This window comes from Squalius cephalus, assembly GCF_949319135.1.
Source record: "Squalius cephalus genome assembly, chromosome: 12".
Taxonomy (NCBI): Eukaryota; Metazoa; Chordata; class Actinopteri; order Cypriniformes; family Leuciscidae; genus Squalius; species Squalius cephalus.
This window is the reverse complement of record NC_137133.1, coordinates 35,857,185-35,878,518: the sequence shown is the minus strand read 5'-3', so window position 1 is coordinate 35,878,518 and position 21,334 is coordinate 35,857,185. Positions and strand designations below refer to the sequence as shown.

Below are 21,334 nucleotides of genomic sequence, written 5' to 3'. Positions count from 1 at the left end.
AATACAAAAGACTTAGAACTTTGTAGTGGCTACAGAAAAAAAAGAGACTGCAACCGGCCCATGCGAAAACAAGGATAAATATCAGAATGGCATTAAATGTCACGCAATGCTGATGTTGTTAACATTAACAATTTGAGAACAAAGTATAATTTGCACGGTTTGACGTGATATGATAAGCGATCATTAGATTTAATCAGGCCAAAATTTCCCTTAGTTGGTCAGAACAAAAGTGAATGATACTTACTTGTTCAGACGACATTTTCCGGTGAAAATTCTTATTTTGGTCATGCTTCCAAAAAGTAGAATCTCTGATGCCGAATGCCAGGATCCACACCAGCGCGGCGACTGACAGCCGCACATTCTTCTCAAAACATTGGATTCATCCGCGCTGTGTCGTGCCGAAGCACAACCCATGTAAAGTTGATAATTCCGCGAATAACTGCAATTGCAGATTTCGAACAGAGATGGCGACAAAGAGGAAAAACTACGGACTGCAGCTTTAACACTAGTTCCCTTTCGAGAGGTCTCTCGCATTGCGTAAGACTAGCATACGCTATGGGAAAACTCCTTTTCTCGAGAATATTGAAGCCAAATTTTTAAATGCAGTGCAGCTGCACAGCAGACACAGATGAGCGACTACTTCGGTCATTGGCTGTGCTGCGGCAACTGCACAAACCTATGGCGAGGCGGCTCAGACATGTGAACCAATCTGGCTGCTTCGCGCCCTGGCATGTCAGAGACCGCCAGAATGGGCGTGGCTTATGTCTTAATAAGCATCCATTCTTAGCCAAGGAATTCAGATTTTGTCTCCTTCAGCGGACTCTCCACTTCGCTGACCTCCGGAACTAGAAGCCTCTTGCAGTTCTGAGGACACCGGCATCCGTTTTACTGGACGGTGCCTTCAGCCCGCTATAACCTTTTCAAAAGCTAATATAGTGTGTTCGCCGCTGCGACGCACTTCTAAAAGAGTGAATTTCTGAGGCGTTGTTGCAAATGCCTCGAGTCACCTGCGCCTCGTTCAGAGGCCCTCTCTTTGGCTGAGATCGTCACATCCTCTGCGCTTTCTGTCTGGGCCGTGACCACGTGGAAGCTGCACTCGCCAAGGGCGGCTGCCCTGACTGGGACGGGATGACGACATAGCTTTTCAGCGGAACGAGCGGCCTGCAAATGAGAGTTACCGCTCGTCCTCACTCCCCCGTTTCGCTGCGGCAACTGCACGAACCTATGGCGAGACGGATCAGGCATAGGTTCGTGCAGTTGCCGCAGCACAGCCAATGACTGCGCTAGTCGCTCATCTGTGTCTGCTGTGCAGCTGCACTGCATTTTAAAAATTTGGCTTCAATATTCTCGAGAAAAGGAGTTTTCCCATAGCGTAAGCTAGCCTTACGCAATACTCGTTCCTTCATTTCATGGAACCGAGGTTACGTTAGTAACCGAGTCGTTAACTACCTTAGTTAACATGAATGAACAATACTTCTTCAGCATTTATTAATCTTAGTTAATATTAATTTCAACATTTAATACGTTATTGCAATCAAAGGTTGTATTTGTTAACATTATAATGCACTGTGAACTAACCTATTGGAATACCTATTGAAGATATCTGTGCTGCGGCCAGCTGGGCCTCACCGTCCACATTTATGAGGTTTTATAATCTGGAAGTTCCCGCTTTGCAAGCAAGGGTTCTTTCAATATAAAAGTGTAAGCACACCTCCTAAGCCATAGGGCTCGATACATGTCCGGTCCTGGCTGAACTCGAACTACGGTTCTTACCGTATACATACATTATAAAGGACTTGGCCCTGTTATAGGTCCATTCCTTGGTTTCCTATGCGAAGCTCGTCAGGGGACTGGCTTCAGTTAGGATTCATAACTTTACTCTTCTATGGGCCTCAGGCATCTTGCCTTGGGCTACAGTATGGAGCGAAGTTTAAGCACGCACAGTGTTTTGAAGGGGGTTCCCATAGCGTAAGCTAGCCTTACGCAATACGAGAGACCTCTCGAAAGGGAACGTCTCGGTTACTAACGTAACCTAGGTTCCCTGAGATGAGGGAAGGAGTATTGCGTTACCCGCCGTGCTACTGTGCTTTGATCAGGGGATCGCTTCAGTCAATTAAACCTGAATTCCTTGGCTAAGAATGGATGCTTATTAAGACATAAGCCACGCCCATTCTGGCGGGCTCTGACGTGCCAGGGCGTGAAGCGGCCTGATTGGTTCGCGCGCCTGATCCGTCTCGCCATAGGTTCGTGCAGTTGCCGCAGCACAGCCAATGACTGCACTAGTCGCTCATCTGTGTCTGCTGTGCAGCTGCACTGCATTTTAAAAATTTGGCTTCAATATTCTCGAGAAAAGGAGTTTTCCCATAGCGTAAGCTAGCCTTACGCAATACTCGTTCCTTCATTTCAGGGAATCGAGGTTACGTTAGTAACCGAGTCGTTAACTACCTTAGTTAACATGAATGAACAATGAACAGCTGTATTTTTATTAACTAACATTAACAAAGATCAATAAATACTGTAACAAATGCGTTGCTCATTGTTAGTTCATGTTAGTTAATATTTTAACTAATATTAACTAATGAACCTTATTGTAAAGTGTTACCAGATAGATAGACAGACAGACAGACAGATAGATTCTGAGGTCTTTATCCACTTCTGCACACATTCTGTTATAATTAGCATTTCAGACATTTAATGAAAATATCAGCAGGTTCACAGACAATATTTTATATCAGCTTTTTTTTGTGAGAGAATAGAAATAGAATGTTATGAATGAAATATACTTTCATTATAAATAACTCATCACACACACATTTGTATACACATAGAAAACACGTTAAAATGCATTTCATTATGCATTCTAACTAATTGGAAACCTTAGGTGATTAGGTAGGGTTTTACAAAATGCATAATCAACAAATATACCATAATTATACTGCTGTGTTTGCATGGACATTCAATGCTTCAGGCTTTGGTTGGTTGGTTGGTTGATTTGTTTGATTAACCTTGGTGTTTTTTCTAATTTTATGCAGAAGTTGGTCATAAAACCACTCCAAGTCCTGGTTGTCATCGGGCCACTGAAGGTATCTTCTGTTCTCAATGTAGGATCTCACTTGTTTGAACTTCAGTAACCTGTACTGCGGTATGTTCCCTACAGCCAGCACCACCAGAATGTCCTTTAGCTCCACTAGCATCCTGCACTGTGCCAGGGTGAAGGTTTCTAGGCACCAGCCATCCTTGAGGAAACGTTCAGACACCACACAAAGGGTTTTATGACTGTTCTGGATTGCGTTTCTCATGTTGGTAAGATGGTCCTCCCCGGGTATGAAGTCTCGCTCCTCGAAGCAGCAGCGGAGTGTGTTCTGCTCTGAGAACTGAGAGTCTAGTCTGTTCAGCAGCGCTCTTTCTACCCACTTCATATCACTGGAACTAAAACAAAGATACACATCGTACAAAAATCGATCAGGATCAGGATCACGATCATTGTCTTTGATTATAACAAAACTCGAAAACTTGTTACCTTGAAGAAAGATTTGTTCTATTTCAGAAAATTTGCGTAGTATTGTGTACAGGTCTGACAAGTCCTTTAATCTGTTGAATTCCAGGTCAAGGGTTGTGAGGTTTTTAGCAATGTTGGATAAACCAGACAAAGATGAAATTCTGTTCTCAACCAAGTAGAGTATCTTCAGGTTTAGTAGGTTTAGAAAACTTAGGAGACCCTGAAATGATTTATCTCCAAGAACCCTTATATGGTTATAAGACAAATCAAGCACCTCAAGTTTCTCTAGATTCTTAAATGTATTGGAATCAATATTACCCAAAAAGTTTTTGGACAGGTTTAGCTTTAGTAAATTTGTCATACCAAAAAATGCATCAGTTTCAATAATGTTGATCTCATTTTGTGCCAATGTAATTTGTTGTAGATCTGGAAAATGAGTAAATACTGAATTTGACAAAGCGAAAAATTGTAATACCACTCGCCTCAAGTCCCTTAAATGTGAATTTATCTGGATCTTTTAAATTGTTATGACCAAAAGAACTACCCATGCTGTAACTGTTACTGAGAATGAGACTTTGGATTTTGGTACCAGTGATTGCATCAAAAAAACGCTTTGCCATGTTAACATTAAAGCTGTTTCCAGACAGATCTAATTCAGTTATGGACATGTTCTTAAATGGGTTTCCACACTTGTCCCATCCTAACCAGTACTCGTTCATGTCTTGCAGTCTCACGGAGGACAGTTTCAGAAGCGTGAAATGTTTACCCTGAAAGCTGAGGAGCTCTTCTTCACAGATGCTCTTCACTTTGTTGCGAGAGAGATCGAGCCAATGGAATCTCCTCATGTTTAAAAAGAATGATGCCGGCTGGATTCTTTGAATGTTGTTCTCACGCAAGTCAAGCATCTCGAGAGACACCAGAGGTTTGAGGAAGTCAGCAGACAAAATGGCATCATCTAAACTGCACTGAGTGAGAGTGAGAATCTCAAGGTTTGATAATCCGTTAAACGCTCCTGTCTCTATTTTCAGGAAGTGGTTGTAGTCTAGTTTAAGTCCTCTTAGATTGGAGAGTCTTCTAAATGTGTTGTTTCTGATCACAAGTCCTGGTGTTTGTTGCTCCAGTTTAAGGACTAGTAGACCTTCAAGACGAGGAAAGGATGTTTCGTTGAGTTCAGCAATGCTGTTAAAACTCAGATTCACAACATATACATATGTGGGCAGCTCTGGCACCTGATGAAGACCTTTAAATGCGCAGAAGGCAGCATAATCATGAACTGAACACACAGAGGTGCATTTCACAACTTCAGTGTTGATGCACAATCCAAAGAGGATCAGTGTGAATGTATATCCCATTCTGAGAGCACTGTGAAAAAAAAAAAAAAAAAACCTTTGAGAGGCTGTGCTATGTAAGTTAATATTTATGTAGAACAAGTTTATCTTACTCATTGTTTGCTTAAGGTAAAGGTTAAGTGATTTAAAAAATAAAATAAAAAATAAAACCATATACAACGTAAAAAGATTCTGATACATGCAGCAATCTGAACATTTTACTAAAAAGTTGATGCCTAATAACAGAGCATTTAGCGTCTTACCAGGTTCGGTCACTAATCCATACAGCTTTTTTTTAAGTCTCGTTGTGGTAGTATTAAATACTGAGAACGTTTCAATAACGCAATATTATCAGAGTTAGATAAAGAGCTACCCATCTTCCTCTCGCGTGAGTTCCGGCAAAAGTGAATTCTTCCTCCGTTCTCTCTCCCTTCATTTCATTTTGTGTTTCTCAGCATTTCTGAAATAGGAAATAACTTTCTGACGCAGTGATTCATTTTCTGGTGAGGAGTTCTGCACGTTTGAGTGCTGTAACTCTGGAAAAACTACAACTGTTTTCAGCTTCATTCATAAATTCGGATGTTTTCAACGGTAGCATATTTTAACATTTTGTTATTTTGGATTTTAGTTTGGACCAGTTACAGAATCGCCGTTCATTTATTCACAAAAACATATTCAGCGTAGATATATACAATTGTACAACACAGTAATGATCAAGGATTAGCCAACAAAAATGACTGAACATTAACCCTTGCCACTCAAAGAAAAAACACTATAGCATTTACATGGGCAATGTACGAGTATGAAGTAACTTGTTCCTTACTGCCCACTAGAGAGTGATATTAACCAACATCACTATAAGAAAACCAGCAGAATCCGCTGTAGGAGGGCAATAACACTGGCCTATACTGGAAATAAAATAAAAATAGAACGTTTAGAAATTCATAATAAAGAAGTTCATAATGCTGCACTGCGCATGTCTTTTCCAATCTATCAGCATATTTGGACAGAGATGTTGATGAAGCAAGAGAGAACGAAACAAGGTTCTGTAAATGAAAATTGCTACACGTTATATTAAAATATAGTATTTATTCTCTTCAAACACCACCATTTAGGAATACTGACATTAATGAGTTATTCAAACTTGTGCAAAGTTAAGTTTTTCTGACACTCTACCTAATAACATGAGGGAAGATGCCCCCCCTAAGAACAATGTGCATTTATGTTTAAAATGTAACATATAAGTTTAGCATAATGGCATCAGCCACAATAACAACATGCCAATTCGGGGTGGCGCATCTTACCCCAAGGGTCTAATTTCATCTTTTTACTTCAAAATAACTTTTTACTTTTACTCCACAAATCTTAAAACAATAATGTGGCCGCAAATCCATCATTAACAAACAGACACACAAAAAACTTTGACATTCAACACAATAGCCTACAGTGTCACAGAACGCTATTTCCCAGATATAAAATTAGATAAATTAACATCAAAACTCTTTCGACTGACAAAATCTCACAAATGTTGACATTCAGATGAAATGACAAAATTTTGTGTCATCTATGGTCTGGAGAAATCTTACCCCGAATTAGGCCTACCCTATATTAGTTTATATCTAAAATGAAATATATTTACTATAATAGGCTACTATTTACATTTCAGTTTAAGTGACATTTTCCGACTTTAAGTGTCTCTTTTTAAATACTTATTTGGGAATGACAGTTCTGTGCTGTTTTTGTCAATGATCACCTGTTGAAAGTCGTAGATTTCATCTTGGCCTTTGTACACATCATAATTGTGCATTTGACAAAAACGTCTCAATGTGAAGTGAGCGAGGCCGACCAGTAAGAGAATACAAGTTACAATGCAAACCATTATTGCCAAAAGACTGCCCGATGAGATTGACATTGGCTTGTCGGTTGGGGGTCTAGTCGTAGATATAGAAACATCATCAGGTGTTGAGCTTCCTGAACCATCAAAGTCTTCTCTCACACAGTTGACCTGGTCCAAAAGCAAGTATCCTTCACTGCAGGAACATACAAACCCTCCAGGTGTATTTTCACAATCATGGTCACAGTAATCACTTTCGCATTCATCAATGTCAACGCATTTCTGTCGTTCATCTTCAAGTAGGTAACCATCGGGGCAGTCGCACTGGGTGTTGCTGTTGGAGTCACAGTAAGCTTGGCACTCGTAATCTGTACAGTGCATCAAACATCTGTGCATGTCCTTCGTCGACTGTATGAATCCATCATAGCATGAACATTGATAACTACCTTCAGTGTTGGTGCATACGTGATCGCATGGTGCAGACGCGCATTCGTCTTCATCAACGCAAATGCCACTTTCTTTGCGAAAGCCGGGCTTGCAATCTTCGGGAGACATTGCATGTGCAGCTTGAAACACCGGCTCGCATTCCCCGGGCGCACAAGCGTCCTGTTTGCTGCATGTGACTCGGTTACTGTCGAGTTTAAATCCAGGCTGACAGATGCATGTGTTGTTAGGAAAGCTCCCATCGCACTTATAATCACATCCACCACGAAAAACCTCACAACTCCAAGGTGCTTGAAGCCACTCGCCTTCGAAACAAACGTGTTTCGTTCTCAGCGGCTGTAATGTCACTATTGTGCCTGAAGGAATTTCTTGGAGGAGTTCGCTTGCATTAAACCCAAAAGCAGTTTCATATACGATTGCTGAACCGTTGCTCAGTGGCTGACAATAATTGAGGTTTTCATATTCGCACAAATAACCATCGATTATGTCATCGCAAGGTCTTTCGGACCATTTCTGAACTTTTTGTGACACTGAAGCACACAGTGGAGAACAAACCGCTCGGTCGCTTTCCCAGTTGATGTAGTGGCTTGCGTTGTCTCCAGTGACCCATTTGTATCCCTTTAACCCATCGTTTGCATGTGAACACTGATATCTCAGCCCAAGCCAAAAGTTTCCAGAAGTGCCATTCAACAATTTAGCAAGAATATTGGCCGATTTTCTGTGGCGTACGGTCATCAAATGTCCTCCTCTCTCCTGACAGACTCGCTGCGCCGAATCAAAACTCAAACTGTTGGTTTGGATGGCGAAGCATTTTCCCTCCACACAATGACCGTCACTGATTTCCCCCCCGTGAACTTTCAGAACAACGAGCGCCAGCGCCATTCCTATGAACTCTCTCATATCTGCGGAACCGTTATGTACCGATATTCACCAAGTTATATATGGAGAAGTGTCCGTGCTGTTAGAGTCCGAGGTGTGTCGTGCCGCATTTATAATGACATCCATGTCTCCAAAAATTAAAGGAAGTCCGTGTTTTCTGGCAGAGATCCCGGAGCGCCACTAACTTTCCCTCTCTCTCTCTCGCTCTCTCTCTCTTCCTATCAGTCTGCGCGCATGTGTTTGGATACACGATATCCATCCTGAGGATTTAATTTCCAAATTAGTTACCGAGAATAGATGTCGCCTTATCACCTAACTCTGTTTTGATCAAGCTATAGCTCCTCTTCCTAAGAGATAGATAGATAGATAGATAGATAGATAGATAGATAGATAGATAGATAGATAGATAGATAGATAGATAGATAGATAGATAGATAACACTTTACAATAAGGTTCATTCATGTTAATGTTAACTACCTTAGTTAACATGAATGAACGATACTTCTTCATAGATTAAACATGCAATATAGTGAGGTCATGTTTTATATTACATATCTTTGCACATATGGTGGTATCCATGTTAATCAACCCTATACAGGCAATATAAGGCACAGTATGCAAAAAAAGAAAAGAAAATTTGATTTACTTGTGTGTTTTGTAAGATGTAATCATTAAATTGTGTAATTTGGGTTTTGAGTGTGGGATGTCACAGTAAGGAAAACACCAGTATGATGAATTCAATACGTCCAATACGTCCACTGTAAAAAAAAACATTTTCATGAATTGTCAAATCAACTTAGCTGTGGTGAAGATAGCATAATATAACATAATATTATCTCCTTCATTGTATTAACCCAATTTTTCAACTCAATATTTTAAGGCAACCAGGTAACTTACCTTTTTAAGTTAAACCAACAGTGTTGTTTTTACAGTATAGACTATTTAGACTATTTGTACGCTCAGTGACTAAGTACTGGCGACACCAAAGGGTGGAAGCGGCCGCTACGTTTATCAAAGCTATTGAAGTGCATTTTTTCCATGACTTCAGTGAAACTGGGTGGATAGTGGTGCTGTTAACAAAAGGAGTTTATTTATATTTCGATACTACTGAAGGCTGTAGGTGTGCATGATGACTGATAAAAGCCTTTTCTTTGGAGTTGGTCACAGAAAAAAAGCAGTCCACCCCTATTCTAGACTTTCTCCTCATTTCCGTTCACAATCCGTTACACCTCATGTAGATGTTTTAGATTGCCCCTCCAGAACAATCCATGAAAGCAAGTCATAGCAAGAAGATTGGGATTGTTTTATTAGTGACAAAGAATGAAAACAGAACATAAATCAGGCAGAGAGTGGGCGAAATGAAGTCGACTTTTGTTAGGACCGATGCCCTGATTGAATACCACGCAAATCCGTGTGATCTTAAAAACAGGACATTCTTAAATACTAATAAGTCAGCATACTAAAATGTTCAGGTGTGTGATTGTTGATTTTTTTTAAACTACTAATCTTTTGATTTTTCAATTCAGGGATGTCCGTGAGATGCTCCTGTTCTTATTTTGGTGACCTTGGCAGGAAATTGGAGGGAAATATCAGAGACAGTCATTCAGTCCGTCACCACTTTTACATTTTTAATCGGTGAGTTATGCACGGTCAAGCACCACTCATATCATCAAAATGTAATCTAATTTAGATATCATTCCTAAACGTGTATTAGTAAGTAATATTAATTCGCAAGTAGGGTGCAGTCAAATCCTTCCTGCTCAGGTATTGTCATAGTTGCCATCATTGTCATATCCTCAGGAAGAAAGGAAGGATGTCGTTAGTCTTTTTTTTTAACGGAGTAGTGAAATCTTTTGCACCTAGAAAGAAGCAAAGGGCTCCTTCGGATCTGGATCTTGATTACATAATGAGATAATCATTTTTATATCAGAGCACAGGGCATCACAGGTAAATGTTATCTGATGCATGAAGAATAGACTTTAATCACGAGGATACACAAACTGTGAAATCCTTCCATTTCAATTTATCATTAATAATCATAATTGTTTGAAGACACTTTTTTCATGCATTGGTAAGTGTTAAACCCAATGCAAACTTGTTTAAACCTTGCAAAAAGGGCATTTATGAACCATTTAGTTACTAAAATTCACATTTTATGTTTCCATTGTGCTCTCACAAAACCTGTCATAAGTCATGGGTCATATTTTAACATAAAATAGAAAGAATAATTAATTTATGCTGGTGCAATTTCAATTTTCGTGAAGCAATACAGTAAAAAAATATTGTTGTAAAGACAATCTATAGTCATTGAATAATTGTATTTTTAAAAACAATAGGAAGAAGGACAAATGGAAGAAATGTGCTTAATTGTCATCAAAAAAATTAACATTGTACATGCTTAAAAATAAAGGTTCTTTATTGGCAGTTTTGGTTCGATAAAGAACTCACATAGAATCTTTCCATTCCACAAAAGGTTGTTTATAGTGGAAAAAGATTCAGATTTTTAAAAATGTTCTTCGCACTTAGAAAAATCTTTTTAAGATTTGCTCACTGAAAGGTTCTTTGGGAAACCGAAAAGGGTTCTTCTATAGGGACTTTCCCAGAGGAACATGGTTTCTATAGCTATTGGCGGAAATACCCCCTTGTTTGACATGTTCGCACCACAGGAACTAAAGGATAATTTTAGTCTAGGGATAATAATAAAACTAGGGATGGCTTTTGGGGGACTTAATTCAGAGTAGGGTCTAACCCAGCACAACAGTGCATGTAAGTGTACGTTGATTGGCCGAATGCATGCCATACAAAACACCGGCATCCGCCATTTTTAAAATGCCATGTAAACACACAGTTTACTTGCTCCATGAACCAACTCCACAACACACTTGTGGGTGCACCGGAAGATTTGCAAACTGGCAGCTAGTAATGAAAAGATTTACCTTGAACTCTGTCATGGAAACTAGCATTTACAAACGTTAATTAAACAATTTAGTAATCAGTTAAAGAGGAATTTATAATTTATGAAGATATAGCTGCAAGATGCATCGCTGCAAAAGTCCCGTCATTGATGGAATTTTCCGGCTTTCCGTGTTTTCACTGTTATATTGTAGGGGCGCTATACGCATCTTCTGAAAGAGAGAATCTCCAGATCAAAACAGGCAAAAAAAAAAGGAGCAGAAACCAGCGATAAAAGCATTTCTTATGCACGTTGACGTCTTTAGTGGGGGGAAAATGCGCTTTTCTCAGCTTTTTTGTTCAAAATGTTGCTTTTTTTATGGAACTTATCCACATTTAAGTGTTGATAAAAAAGAATGCATGAAGCTAGAATAAAATTGGGTTTACAAGCAGATGCTCTGTTCTTTCTTTTGATTTATTGAATGTTCAGATATTCATACAACAAAATATTCTAGGGGCCATCAAAGTTTTGTGAAAATTATAAATAAAAAAAAATGCTGGCTGTGGCTGGCAACTTGTCATGGAAAGAGTTAATAGTGTAAAAAAAAATGAATGCAAAAATGTAATTTTCTTTCTTTTTGACTTTGCTTAAATTCACTTAACTTTCTCCATGCAGTACAGTACAACTATCCCTTTAAAAACAGCATTTACTAAATCACGCGCTTCACCAGTCAACGTAACACGCCGTGTTCTTATCAATGTGCACGTGAACATATTTTTGTAAAAAGTCATCCACTCAAAAATAAATAAAAATGAACCTCCGAAGCGAGTCTTGCCTCGAGACAGCAGATCTCTCCCGGCAGATAAAGCCGTAAAACACATCCTCCCTTTCCTTTCCTCTCCTCTTGTTTTTGGATCCCGCTGATTTCTGAGAAGCTTTTATTGCTTTACCGTTCACAGATGACCTAGCGAGCTGCCAACATCACTCCTGACGCAAATGCTTATCCTAAAGGTAGACAACTCTTAAAATACCTTGTTGCAGTTTCACGTGTATCTTTCACAGAGAAGAAACTCTGAAAATGCAGATGAATTAAGATAACGAAGAGAAATGCTGATTATAAATGCGCATGCAATCAAATATTGAAATGCATAATTTTTTTCTATGTGTGTGTGTGTTATGCATATTAGGATATCCCAGCATTCCTCTCACATCAACTGTGTTGGAATCACTTGTGTCAAGTCTTATTTTTCAGAGAATATACAGTATGGCATGTGGCGTGATAGGGTTATGAAGAGCTGCATGCTTGAAATTTTACTCTTTATTGAAGTCCTGTTAATGTTTATATTTCTAGGTTCCTATTATTTATTTTTCAGGTTTCAGGAAGGCATTCTGTGCCCAAAACCCTGTCTACTGGTACAAGATATTACTCTGATCCTTGTTATTGTTATTGTTATAGTCATATTTTGGGCACAAAGTTGAGGTGAGGTGAAAAGCCACATTAATATGTTTAGTTTCAATTAAATGCACAAGTGAGCTGTACATTATACAGGAAAATACAAATTTAGTCTATCTACTTAAAAATTTCACGTTTGATTCAATGCGTCACTTGCCATTTAGATTCTTGTAATTCTTTGTGAAATTTAGGAATTTCTGAGTGACTATGGAAATGCAACACCAAATTTTTTGGGGGTCACACTTTAAATTAGGGTCCAATTCTCACTATTAACTATGACTTTTGCCTCAATAAACTCCTAATTACTGGTTATTAACAGTAGTTGTTAAGTTTAGGTATTAGGTAGGGATTAAGGGATGTGGTCATGCAGAATAAGGCATTAATAAGTACTAATAAACAGTCAATATCGTAATATGCATGCTAATAAGCAATTATTAATAGTGAGAATTGAACCCTAAACTAAAGTGTGACATTTTTTTTTTTTTTGTGCTGAAAAACGGATTATTGAGGTGAAAATCCACATTAATATGTTGAAGCAGGTTTCATTGTTTTGGACTGTGCCGTGTGCTGGACTGACTGTTTGGCTCCAGGCTGGAATTTATTTCCTCCATGGCTTTTTGTTATGCAATTTTAAGGCTGTGAGGTAAAACTGTGGTGAAAACAAGCATCCTACACAGTGAAGACAATTAGAGCCGCATAATTCACTCTGAATGCATCAACTGTCAAGCGGGCCGTTGCTCACTCTGACGTGAAACACATTCTTCTGTGAATATGTTTTCTTGCATTAAATGACTTTGATGGATTGGAAGAATTGTAAATGAATCTCAGTGTCACTGACAGGACGAGATCATGCAGAATCTGATTCATGACTATGTTTTTACACTGACCAGACCTTCATAATCGTCTCTTGAAAGCGTGCCATTTTTAAAGCACTGGGCTTGGTAAATAAAATGCATCACTTTTTCATACACATATCTTGCAGTGATCACTAAATTTAATTCACTTGGTGATATAATCCTTCATAAGGGAGTGAAAAGAAGGGTTGATTTCCTGGAATGTTTCTTTTTCCTCCATTTCTTCCATATACAGAAAACATGACTGGTGTTTCCCCATGCAAAAGTTGCCGGCACAATGCTAATGTGTTTTTGAGTTGTTCTGAAGAGGTTTTAATGCATTAATAGTAAGGACTGCTTTTAGCACACATTCTTGGACTGTTAAACATGACTCTCTTCACAGTAAACAGGGAGGCCTCGACTGGGTTGAAGGGAAAACTGGATTATCCCTGGAGTCAAGCAATGTTTTTTTGGAGGACATCCAGTCTGTGCCTGCTCCACTGAAGCTCTGAAAAACATCCCGGCCCGAACGGCACCTTGCATGATTCAGTACCAGACGGAGGTCATTTAGCATTTTTCATTTTGATATAAGAGACGTATGCATGAGTGTTTACATTGGCAGTGTGTCTCAGAGTTGGGTGTTATCATAATCCTTAAAGGAATAGTTTTTGTTACTAAAACAAAGCTTATGTGACTAACACTTGAAAAATATGAGCATATATGTGACCCTGGATCACATGTCACACGGGTAAATTTGTGGCAATAGCCAACAATACATTGTATGGGTCAAAATTATCGATTTTTCTTTTATGCCAAAAATCATTAGGATATTAGGTAAAGATCATGTTCCATGAAGATATTTTGTACATTTCCTACCGTAAATATATAAAACATTTATTTTTGTGAGTGAATGCTGCACAATCGTGAACATAAATGCACAACTTTAAAGGAGATTTTCTCAATGTTTCGATTTTTTTCGCACCCTCAGATTCCAGATGTTCAATAGTTGTATCTCCACCAAATATTGTCCTATCCTAACAAACCATACATCAATGGAAAGATTATTTATTCAGCGGTCAGATGATGTATAAATCCAGGTCCAGGGTCACATATGGAAGTCTTCAAATATAAACACTACTGTGCTGGTAATTTCATTGTGTTTTACAGATGATCACCTTACGAAAAAGAAGAGTTCTTCAGAAATGGTCTTTCTGTGTTCAGCATGAGGGTGAGTAAATGCCTGAAATGTTCATTTAATTCCTGAAACATCCTGTGTCTTTGGGAAGAGCTCCCCAACTGTGATCATATCATATGTAAGGACATCAGAACTATCTCAGTCGATGAAGCCGAGCTATATTTATCTGGAATAAAGAGGAAAACAGGAAGATTAATTCTCCACTGGTTTTCCTATGTGTTTTTATAATGTTGCTTTTCAATTTATGAGTGAAATAAGGTCTGTGCTAAACATAACTTGAGGAAATTTGAAGATTTTGTTCTACAAACTAAACCCCAAACATTCTCATCTAGTTACTTATTAGAAACTACGATTTTAACAAAGAAACACAACAGCTTCAAAATTCACATTTTAGATATGTGTGTGTGTGTGTGTGCATGCGTTATGCTGTAGAACAATAGTATTGTCAAGTTATGTTTACTTACAGACCTTATTTCACTCATAAATTGAAAAATCCATTATAAAAACCCATAGAAAAATCTCGAGGGAATCTCGGGCGAACGTTCCGGGTTTTCAAAAGATCAGGAAGTAATACGGCTTTAATATGCATGAATCAGAACATGTTTTACTATTGAATTTACCCAATTTTACAGGATTCAAGTACGAGTTGAGAGAGAAGCAACAAAAACATTCCAGATTCTACATTTATTTCAATTCAATAGAGTTCCTCCTCAAGTCTAGATAATAATTAAGATTTGAATTATTAAGTCTTTTTTGCTCACCAGGGCTGCATTTATTTGATAAAAAAAACAGTAATATTGTGAAATATGTATTATAATTTTAAAGAAATGTTTTCTATGTGTAAATATCGTAAACTGTAATTTATTCCTGTTATTAAAGCTGAATTTTCCGCATCATTACTCCAGTCTTCAGTGTCACATGATCCTTCAGAAATCATTCCAATATGAGGAATTGCTGCTGAATAATAATGAATAACAGACGGTCATTATTCAGTCGAAATAACAGCATACAGGTTTGGAACAACATGAGGGTGAGAAAATAAAGACAGAATTTTAATGCCCAAACTCTGCTTGTGAGATTTTTGAAGATATAAACCTAAAGCTCATTTGATTAGTCATTATAAATGTGGAAATGCATCAGAAAACCAGACAGCGAACTAATATACCAAGACGTCAAGCAATTTCCCTTTCCAAGATGTTTCGCAAACACACTGCGGTGAAAGTCTCGTTTTACTATGATGCTGTGATTTTTTTTCAGCAGAGCTGAACGAGTGTGTGTGTGTGTGTGTGTGTGTGTGCAGTGAGTAACCGTCTGTCCTGTTTGTCCCCGTGTGATGTCATCGCTGACGTGCTCTGACTAAAACACACAGAGCTGGAATCATTATCAAACATATGGACCTTTTTCAATAGTCTGTGCGTAGATTATAACTCATAACCGTTGTCTGGCTAGAAGTCCCACCTTTTCTAGAATAAGGGTGTTAAAGTAAACATTTGTCTAAAAATAATTGTTCTGGTCAACAGTGTGTCACAGAAAGTGTTATTTTAGTATCATTTATATACTATCTATAATTTTTCATTTTAAATTTAGTTGAAGTTTTAGTACTTTTGTTTTGGATTTAGTTTTTTTTAATTAATTAAATCTGTTATTTCAGATTTGATTTTTTTATTCATCATTTACATTTTTTTTTTTTTGTTTAAGCTTTTTTAAGTTTAAGTATATCAGAGGTTGCGTTTGGGTTGTAAAAATTCCGTCATAATCTATTATTACATGGCATTTAAATTTTCATATTTTAATGATATTACACTCTAAAAACTGCTGGGTCGTTTCAACCCAACTTTGGGTCAAATATGGACAAACCCAGCTGTTGGGTTAGATTTTTACATTACATTTTTAACCCAACATTTGGGTTTGTCCATATTTGACCCAAAGTTGGGTTGAAAACAACACTGTTAACAATATTTAATAACAACACTGGTCGCAGATCATATTAAACCAGAAACATTCCTTTAAATTTCAATGTTCTTACTTTATCATACATTTCATGAATTTTTTTATGAATTTGAAAATCCATATTTCTTTTGGATTTTTATCTGCAGAAATGTTTTGGGTTCTTAAACGTTGAACAAAAACATGCAATGCACCATGTTTGAAATATTTCCTGACTTCTTTATACAACTTGACATAATTTACTATATAACTAAAGGTCGAAGGATGTTATTCATCACTGATGAGCAAAACTGTCTTGGGAAGAACACTGATCTCAAACACAGATATTTCTGCTTATAATTCCCTGAATAGTAAAAGCATCCAGGGTTTTTTCTTCTGAAAGTAGGAACAGATTGTTATTATGAAGCTTCCAATTGGACAAAAAAAGATAGTAATTTTAGCAGACAGTACAATAATTTGTGTTAGTGATGTATATTATATTTGTGCAAACTATTGTTTGGACAAAATAAAAATAAAAATAATAATCTAAATATCTTCTTTTGTGTTCTAGGAGAAAAAAGATCCAGGTTTGGAACGACACGAGGGTGAGTAATGATAATGACAATCTTGCCAAGTGCTAAATGTGTGTCGAAATGGAGCAAAATATATTTTTAAGTAAAGTTAGTCAGAGGATTTATAGCCCGATGGGTTGTGAACATGCTCCCATATGGTGCACAATAGTGTTTTTGTTTGAACCACCCAAGTTCAAATCCGGTTCTGGTATCTCGGACCTGCCTGTTTTCTTCCTTATAAAATAGTTTAAAGTTTGATCAATTTTCTCAATTCACCAGGAGTAACTAAATAACTGAATATATTGGACCCTTCTTAATAGGAGTGAAACAATATATTGTGTCACAATATATCTTAATGCAAAAATATGTATCAATATGTATTGTGGATAGTGACAATATATGTTGTCTATGGTTCACCCAAAATGAAAATGACTGCATGAGGGAAAAAAAATCAAGTTTTCAGAGATTTAGTGCACTATATTAAACTGTTATATATAATGTATAATAATTCAGTGGGTCCTGATAATGCCAAATGTCTTACCAGTAAATGTGGCCTACATTATTTTAAATATATCTAGTCAGTGAAAAAGTGCAAGAATATTTATTTACAATAATTCTGTATTTTCAGCTTCAGAATCATGAATGTTGTTATTCTGGTGTCTCTATTGTCCTGTGCTTTGGGTTTCAGCACCAAGTCCACGTCTATTCATTTACACACACAATGTAATGCCAAATTTAGCATTTAATCAACAGCAGGGCTGCCAACTTTTGAGTTTAGCTTGGAGTGAGAATTATGGGGTTGGGGGGTACATTTTTTTTAGTAACTAAACAGAATTTTATTAGTTTAGTGACAACATGTTACAATTTTTACATGGTATAATTTCTGGTAAGCTACTTGTTTTTTTATTGCTTGACACAAATTTCACGATTTCATTTCAATTCAATTCAATTCTTGTGATTTGATTCAATATTGACTCATTTGGATAAATATTAGGTGTTAATTTTTCTCAAGAAAAGAAAACCTCACCTAATGCTGTAGACATACAGAGAGCCCTATCAGCTGGTAGTATTATTTAAGGTTAAAAAATCAATCAAATTAAATATAATGCGTTTTTTATTATAATGACAACTTTCTTTAATGATATAGCCTAAGTAAAAATATAATAAATATGTAATATAGTGCACATATTTAGAAAACTATTATCTATAGCTCTTTTTTCTAGCCAACTAAGTTAACATGCTAGGCTATATGTTATGGTCATTAAATGGCTTTCCTGAGGTAAATGTTATGTGACATAATTGTTTTCCATCTGTTTTAATGACCTCTTTCTGCGGTTGGAAAACACTGATTGATGATATTATGTATGAGGGATATACATTTCGGTAAGTTGTACTGTATCTTTCAACACTGTTCATTCGTGTTTATTTAGGCTACTATTAGCTAGTAGAGATGATCGTTCACGTGCCGCTAGCGATCTGTCACGTCACATTTACAAGCGCCAAAACGGTATTTATTGTTTGAATTTCGTAATAGAATTGACAGAATCTGAGCTGAGATTTTTTTTAATAACATAACTAACCTGGGATGTGTTTCCTGAACAAGGACGTAACTAGTAAGATGCATCGTTGAAGAAATCAGCTAGCTAGTCACGACTGTTTCCCGAAACCATATTGTCGCAAAGTGGTCGTTCAACCACGTTGGTTTATGACGTCACGCACGTGGTGGAGTAATAACTTGTTTTATTGAATCTGTTTGAGATCGAATTAACGTTAGATGTTTTGCTATAAATTACAGACATGACATCTGAGGACTATTTCTCATTTTTCTCAGTTATTTTGCTTTATTTACAGATTCACTCTAAGACTCGTTCTTACGTAGTAGACCACGTTCACACATGCGCACTCTTCAAAAACTACGCTTTAAATCTCTTGACAAACTAAAAGATGTAAATGACTTTAGTATGTATTCTAAATAAAAGACACAGGTTGTACTGAATGTCAACTTGCTTATTTTGCTCAAGATAAGGATTTATTAAGTCCACATGCAAACTAGAAACTCTGCTTCTAACCACAGATCGAGAGCTGTTGTTCCAACTACACAACTTTGCGATGCTGTTTGCAAATGTTCGTTAGAACGATGGTTTCGGGATACACAGACTCGTTGAACTATTCTGATAACGACGGAACTTCCGAACATAGTTGGCTAACGATGCTTTTGGGAAACGCACCCATGCTCTGTCTAGTCTGTGGTCTCCGTGTCCTCTTTGCTTCGCGATTTTTCTGTGCGTAAGAAAATGGTTGTGTGGCGTGAGAGCATGTGAAAAGTGCGTGAGTCTCACGGTGAATGCGTGAGAGTTGTCAGACCTGATCAACAGTAAAAATGTTGTTAACATTTTACCAAATGTCTTGGAGTATCGCGAGTTTAGTATCGTGATATGTATCGAATCGTGATATGAGGAGATCGTTACACCCCTACTTCTTAATGATCCATTTACATCGATGCATTTGGCACACACTTTCATGCACATCAACTTGCATTGCACTGCACATTTATCTGTATATGTGTGTGTAAACTTTACCAGTTTAGCTACAGGAACACGTTAACACAAGCCAAACACAATGCTTTTCCCTAGACGCATTTGCTTCGCTGCTTATGCACAATAGCACTATACATTATAATACAAGCAGGGTTTTCCTGTTTCTTGTTTGCCACTTGTGTTGCCATGAGGCGCTAAAGCCGAAACATATTTTTAATCACCTGTTCTCGAAACACCCCTGGATGACCTTACAGGCGCGTCCATAACTTTTAAAGCATTTGGAAAGTGACAATAGTTTTCCTTGATTATTTCGGTGTAGTACTTGGGGTTTAGGAAATGACTCCCTCCCTAAGGAATTTCACTTTTTCGAATCTATTGATGAGTTAAGCACTAGTTTTGTTTGGTTATAAATAATTGTACAGCATCTGCAAGCTCCATTTGTCCAAGCTATTGTTTTTAATGATTTTTCCTCTGAGAAACGGCATTGAAAATCGTGTCGGATCATAGATCATTCATTTCTCAAAAGTGCTGTTAAGTTCCCGGACACATTCATGGAAGCTGGTGAAAGGTTGTTGATGTGAGCTAAACACAATGTTAACACAAAAAACACTGATGTTCTTCTGGGATTTGTTTGTATTCGCATTTACTAAGGGATTTTACATTTCTCAGTGATTTATATTTTCTTGTTAGTAGAACAGCATGCCATTTCTCCAGCTTCAAGATTGCTGAACATTGAAAGTCTATTATTTTGAACGAAATGTCACATTTTATTTTTGTAATGTGACATTTCTTAGTGAAAAAAAATATTCAATGAAAAATGTTTGTTTTATACATCAGGTATAAATTGGATGGAAATTGGACATTTCAAAGGCATTTTATTTGAAAGAGTATTTCACTTCATCTGCAAATGAATCTGGAGAGTGGAAAGCAATAAAAGAAAAACAGACGGACATTTTGTTGACTCGATATAATGTTTTAATCTGAAATAAAGGTTGAACCGTTAAGAAATTAATTCATCCAATAAAATGAAAGCAACCTTTCCAAGGCTTTAAAATTGCTCTTTAAAAAATCAAAAAGTAGCTTATAAAACTTTATAAGCAATTTAGAGATCCAAAACGCTGTAAAGACTTTAACATTTACTAATGAAAGACACTTTTCACCATCGGATCAAATCCAGATGTGTAAAATCCTACCCTACACTTTTGTTCTGTTACATTAACTAATATTGTGTGTAATTGTGTGTGTAGGTCATGTGTGGCTACATGAAGTTATCATGTAGTTATTTGGGTTCTTCACTTTCGCCTCTGGTTTGCTTAGTTTGCTAATTTAGCAATATTACTGATTTGACTGACACTATTGGACGAGAGCTAAGTTGATGATGACATCTGAGCTGCTTTATAGATTAATTGAACTCATTTCGTATTTGATGATCTTTAAACAGTTATTGAACAGAACTGAATAAACACTGAACTGATCTCAGCTGAACAATGACACTTTTTCTTTTAAGAGCTGCTTTACAGCATAATTGAACTCTGTTTGTTTTAAGGACAGATTTTGTCAATAGATTCTCAAAATGCATTTCTAAACCTCACGCGGATCCGGACTTCATGGGTTTTGTGCCATGTCCAAGAGCAACACACAGGGGTGGAACATCCCATAGCCGTGCCATCTCCGTTTCTGGACAAAAAGCTGGCATTTCCTCAATGATACTGTGGCTGTTTCCTCAATCCATCTCCCGGCTGTCACACACCAACCCCACACAAGGTCCTTTTTAGAGTTTGAAGGCTAACTTTGAATTGCATTAACGGGGTGTAATTTATTAAATAAAACACTAGCTTAAGCCCTATTCGGACAGGAATAACTTTACAAGTGTAGATGGAGTAATGTAATTTTACCACAGGACGTCTGTAATATTAATGGCCAATTCGCATGGGATAAGAT

General features: G+C 37.4%; 2 protein-coding genes and 1 long non-coding RNA gene across 3 annotated transcripts; 1 reads left to right on the top strand and 2 right to left on the bottom strand.

The window, feature by feature from the left end:
* Window positions 1-3,286: 3,286 nt before the first annotated feature.
* Window positions 3,287-5,116, bottom strand: LOC307168286 (toll-like receptor 5). Its single transcript, XM_079888056.1, has 3 exons — window positions 5,091-5,116; window positions 4,266-4,861; window positions 3,287-3,429 (listed from the first exon to the last, which is right to left on the bottom strand). Exons 2-3 carry the CDS (start codon window positions 4,849-4,851, stop codon window positions 3,416-3,418), a joined length of 600 nt encoding a protein of 199 aa, XP_079744182.1. The 5' UTR covers window positions 4,852-4,861; window positions 5,091-5,116; the 3' UTR covers window positions 3,287-3,415.
* LOC307168291 lies at window positions 4,432-11,871 on the top strand. The gene is made up of 3 exons (XR_013822918.1): window positions 4,432-4,488; window positions 9,511-9,619; window positions 11,837-11,871. It is a non-coding gene; the product is annotated as an uncharacterized lncRNA (long non-coding RNA).
* LOC307168271 (thrombomodulin-like) lies at window positions 5,475-8,169 on the bottom strand. Its single transcript, XM_079888035.1, has one exon. It carries the CDS (start codon window positions 8,003-8,005, stop codon window positions 6,515-6,517), a length of 1,491 nt encoding a protein of 496 aa, XP_079744161.1. The 5' UTR covers window positions 8,006-8,169; the 3' UTR covers window positions 5,475-6,514.
* Window positions 11,872-21,334: the final 9,463 nt, after the last annotated feature.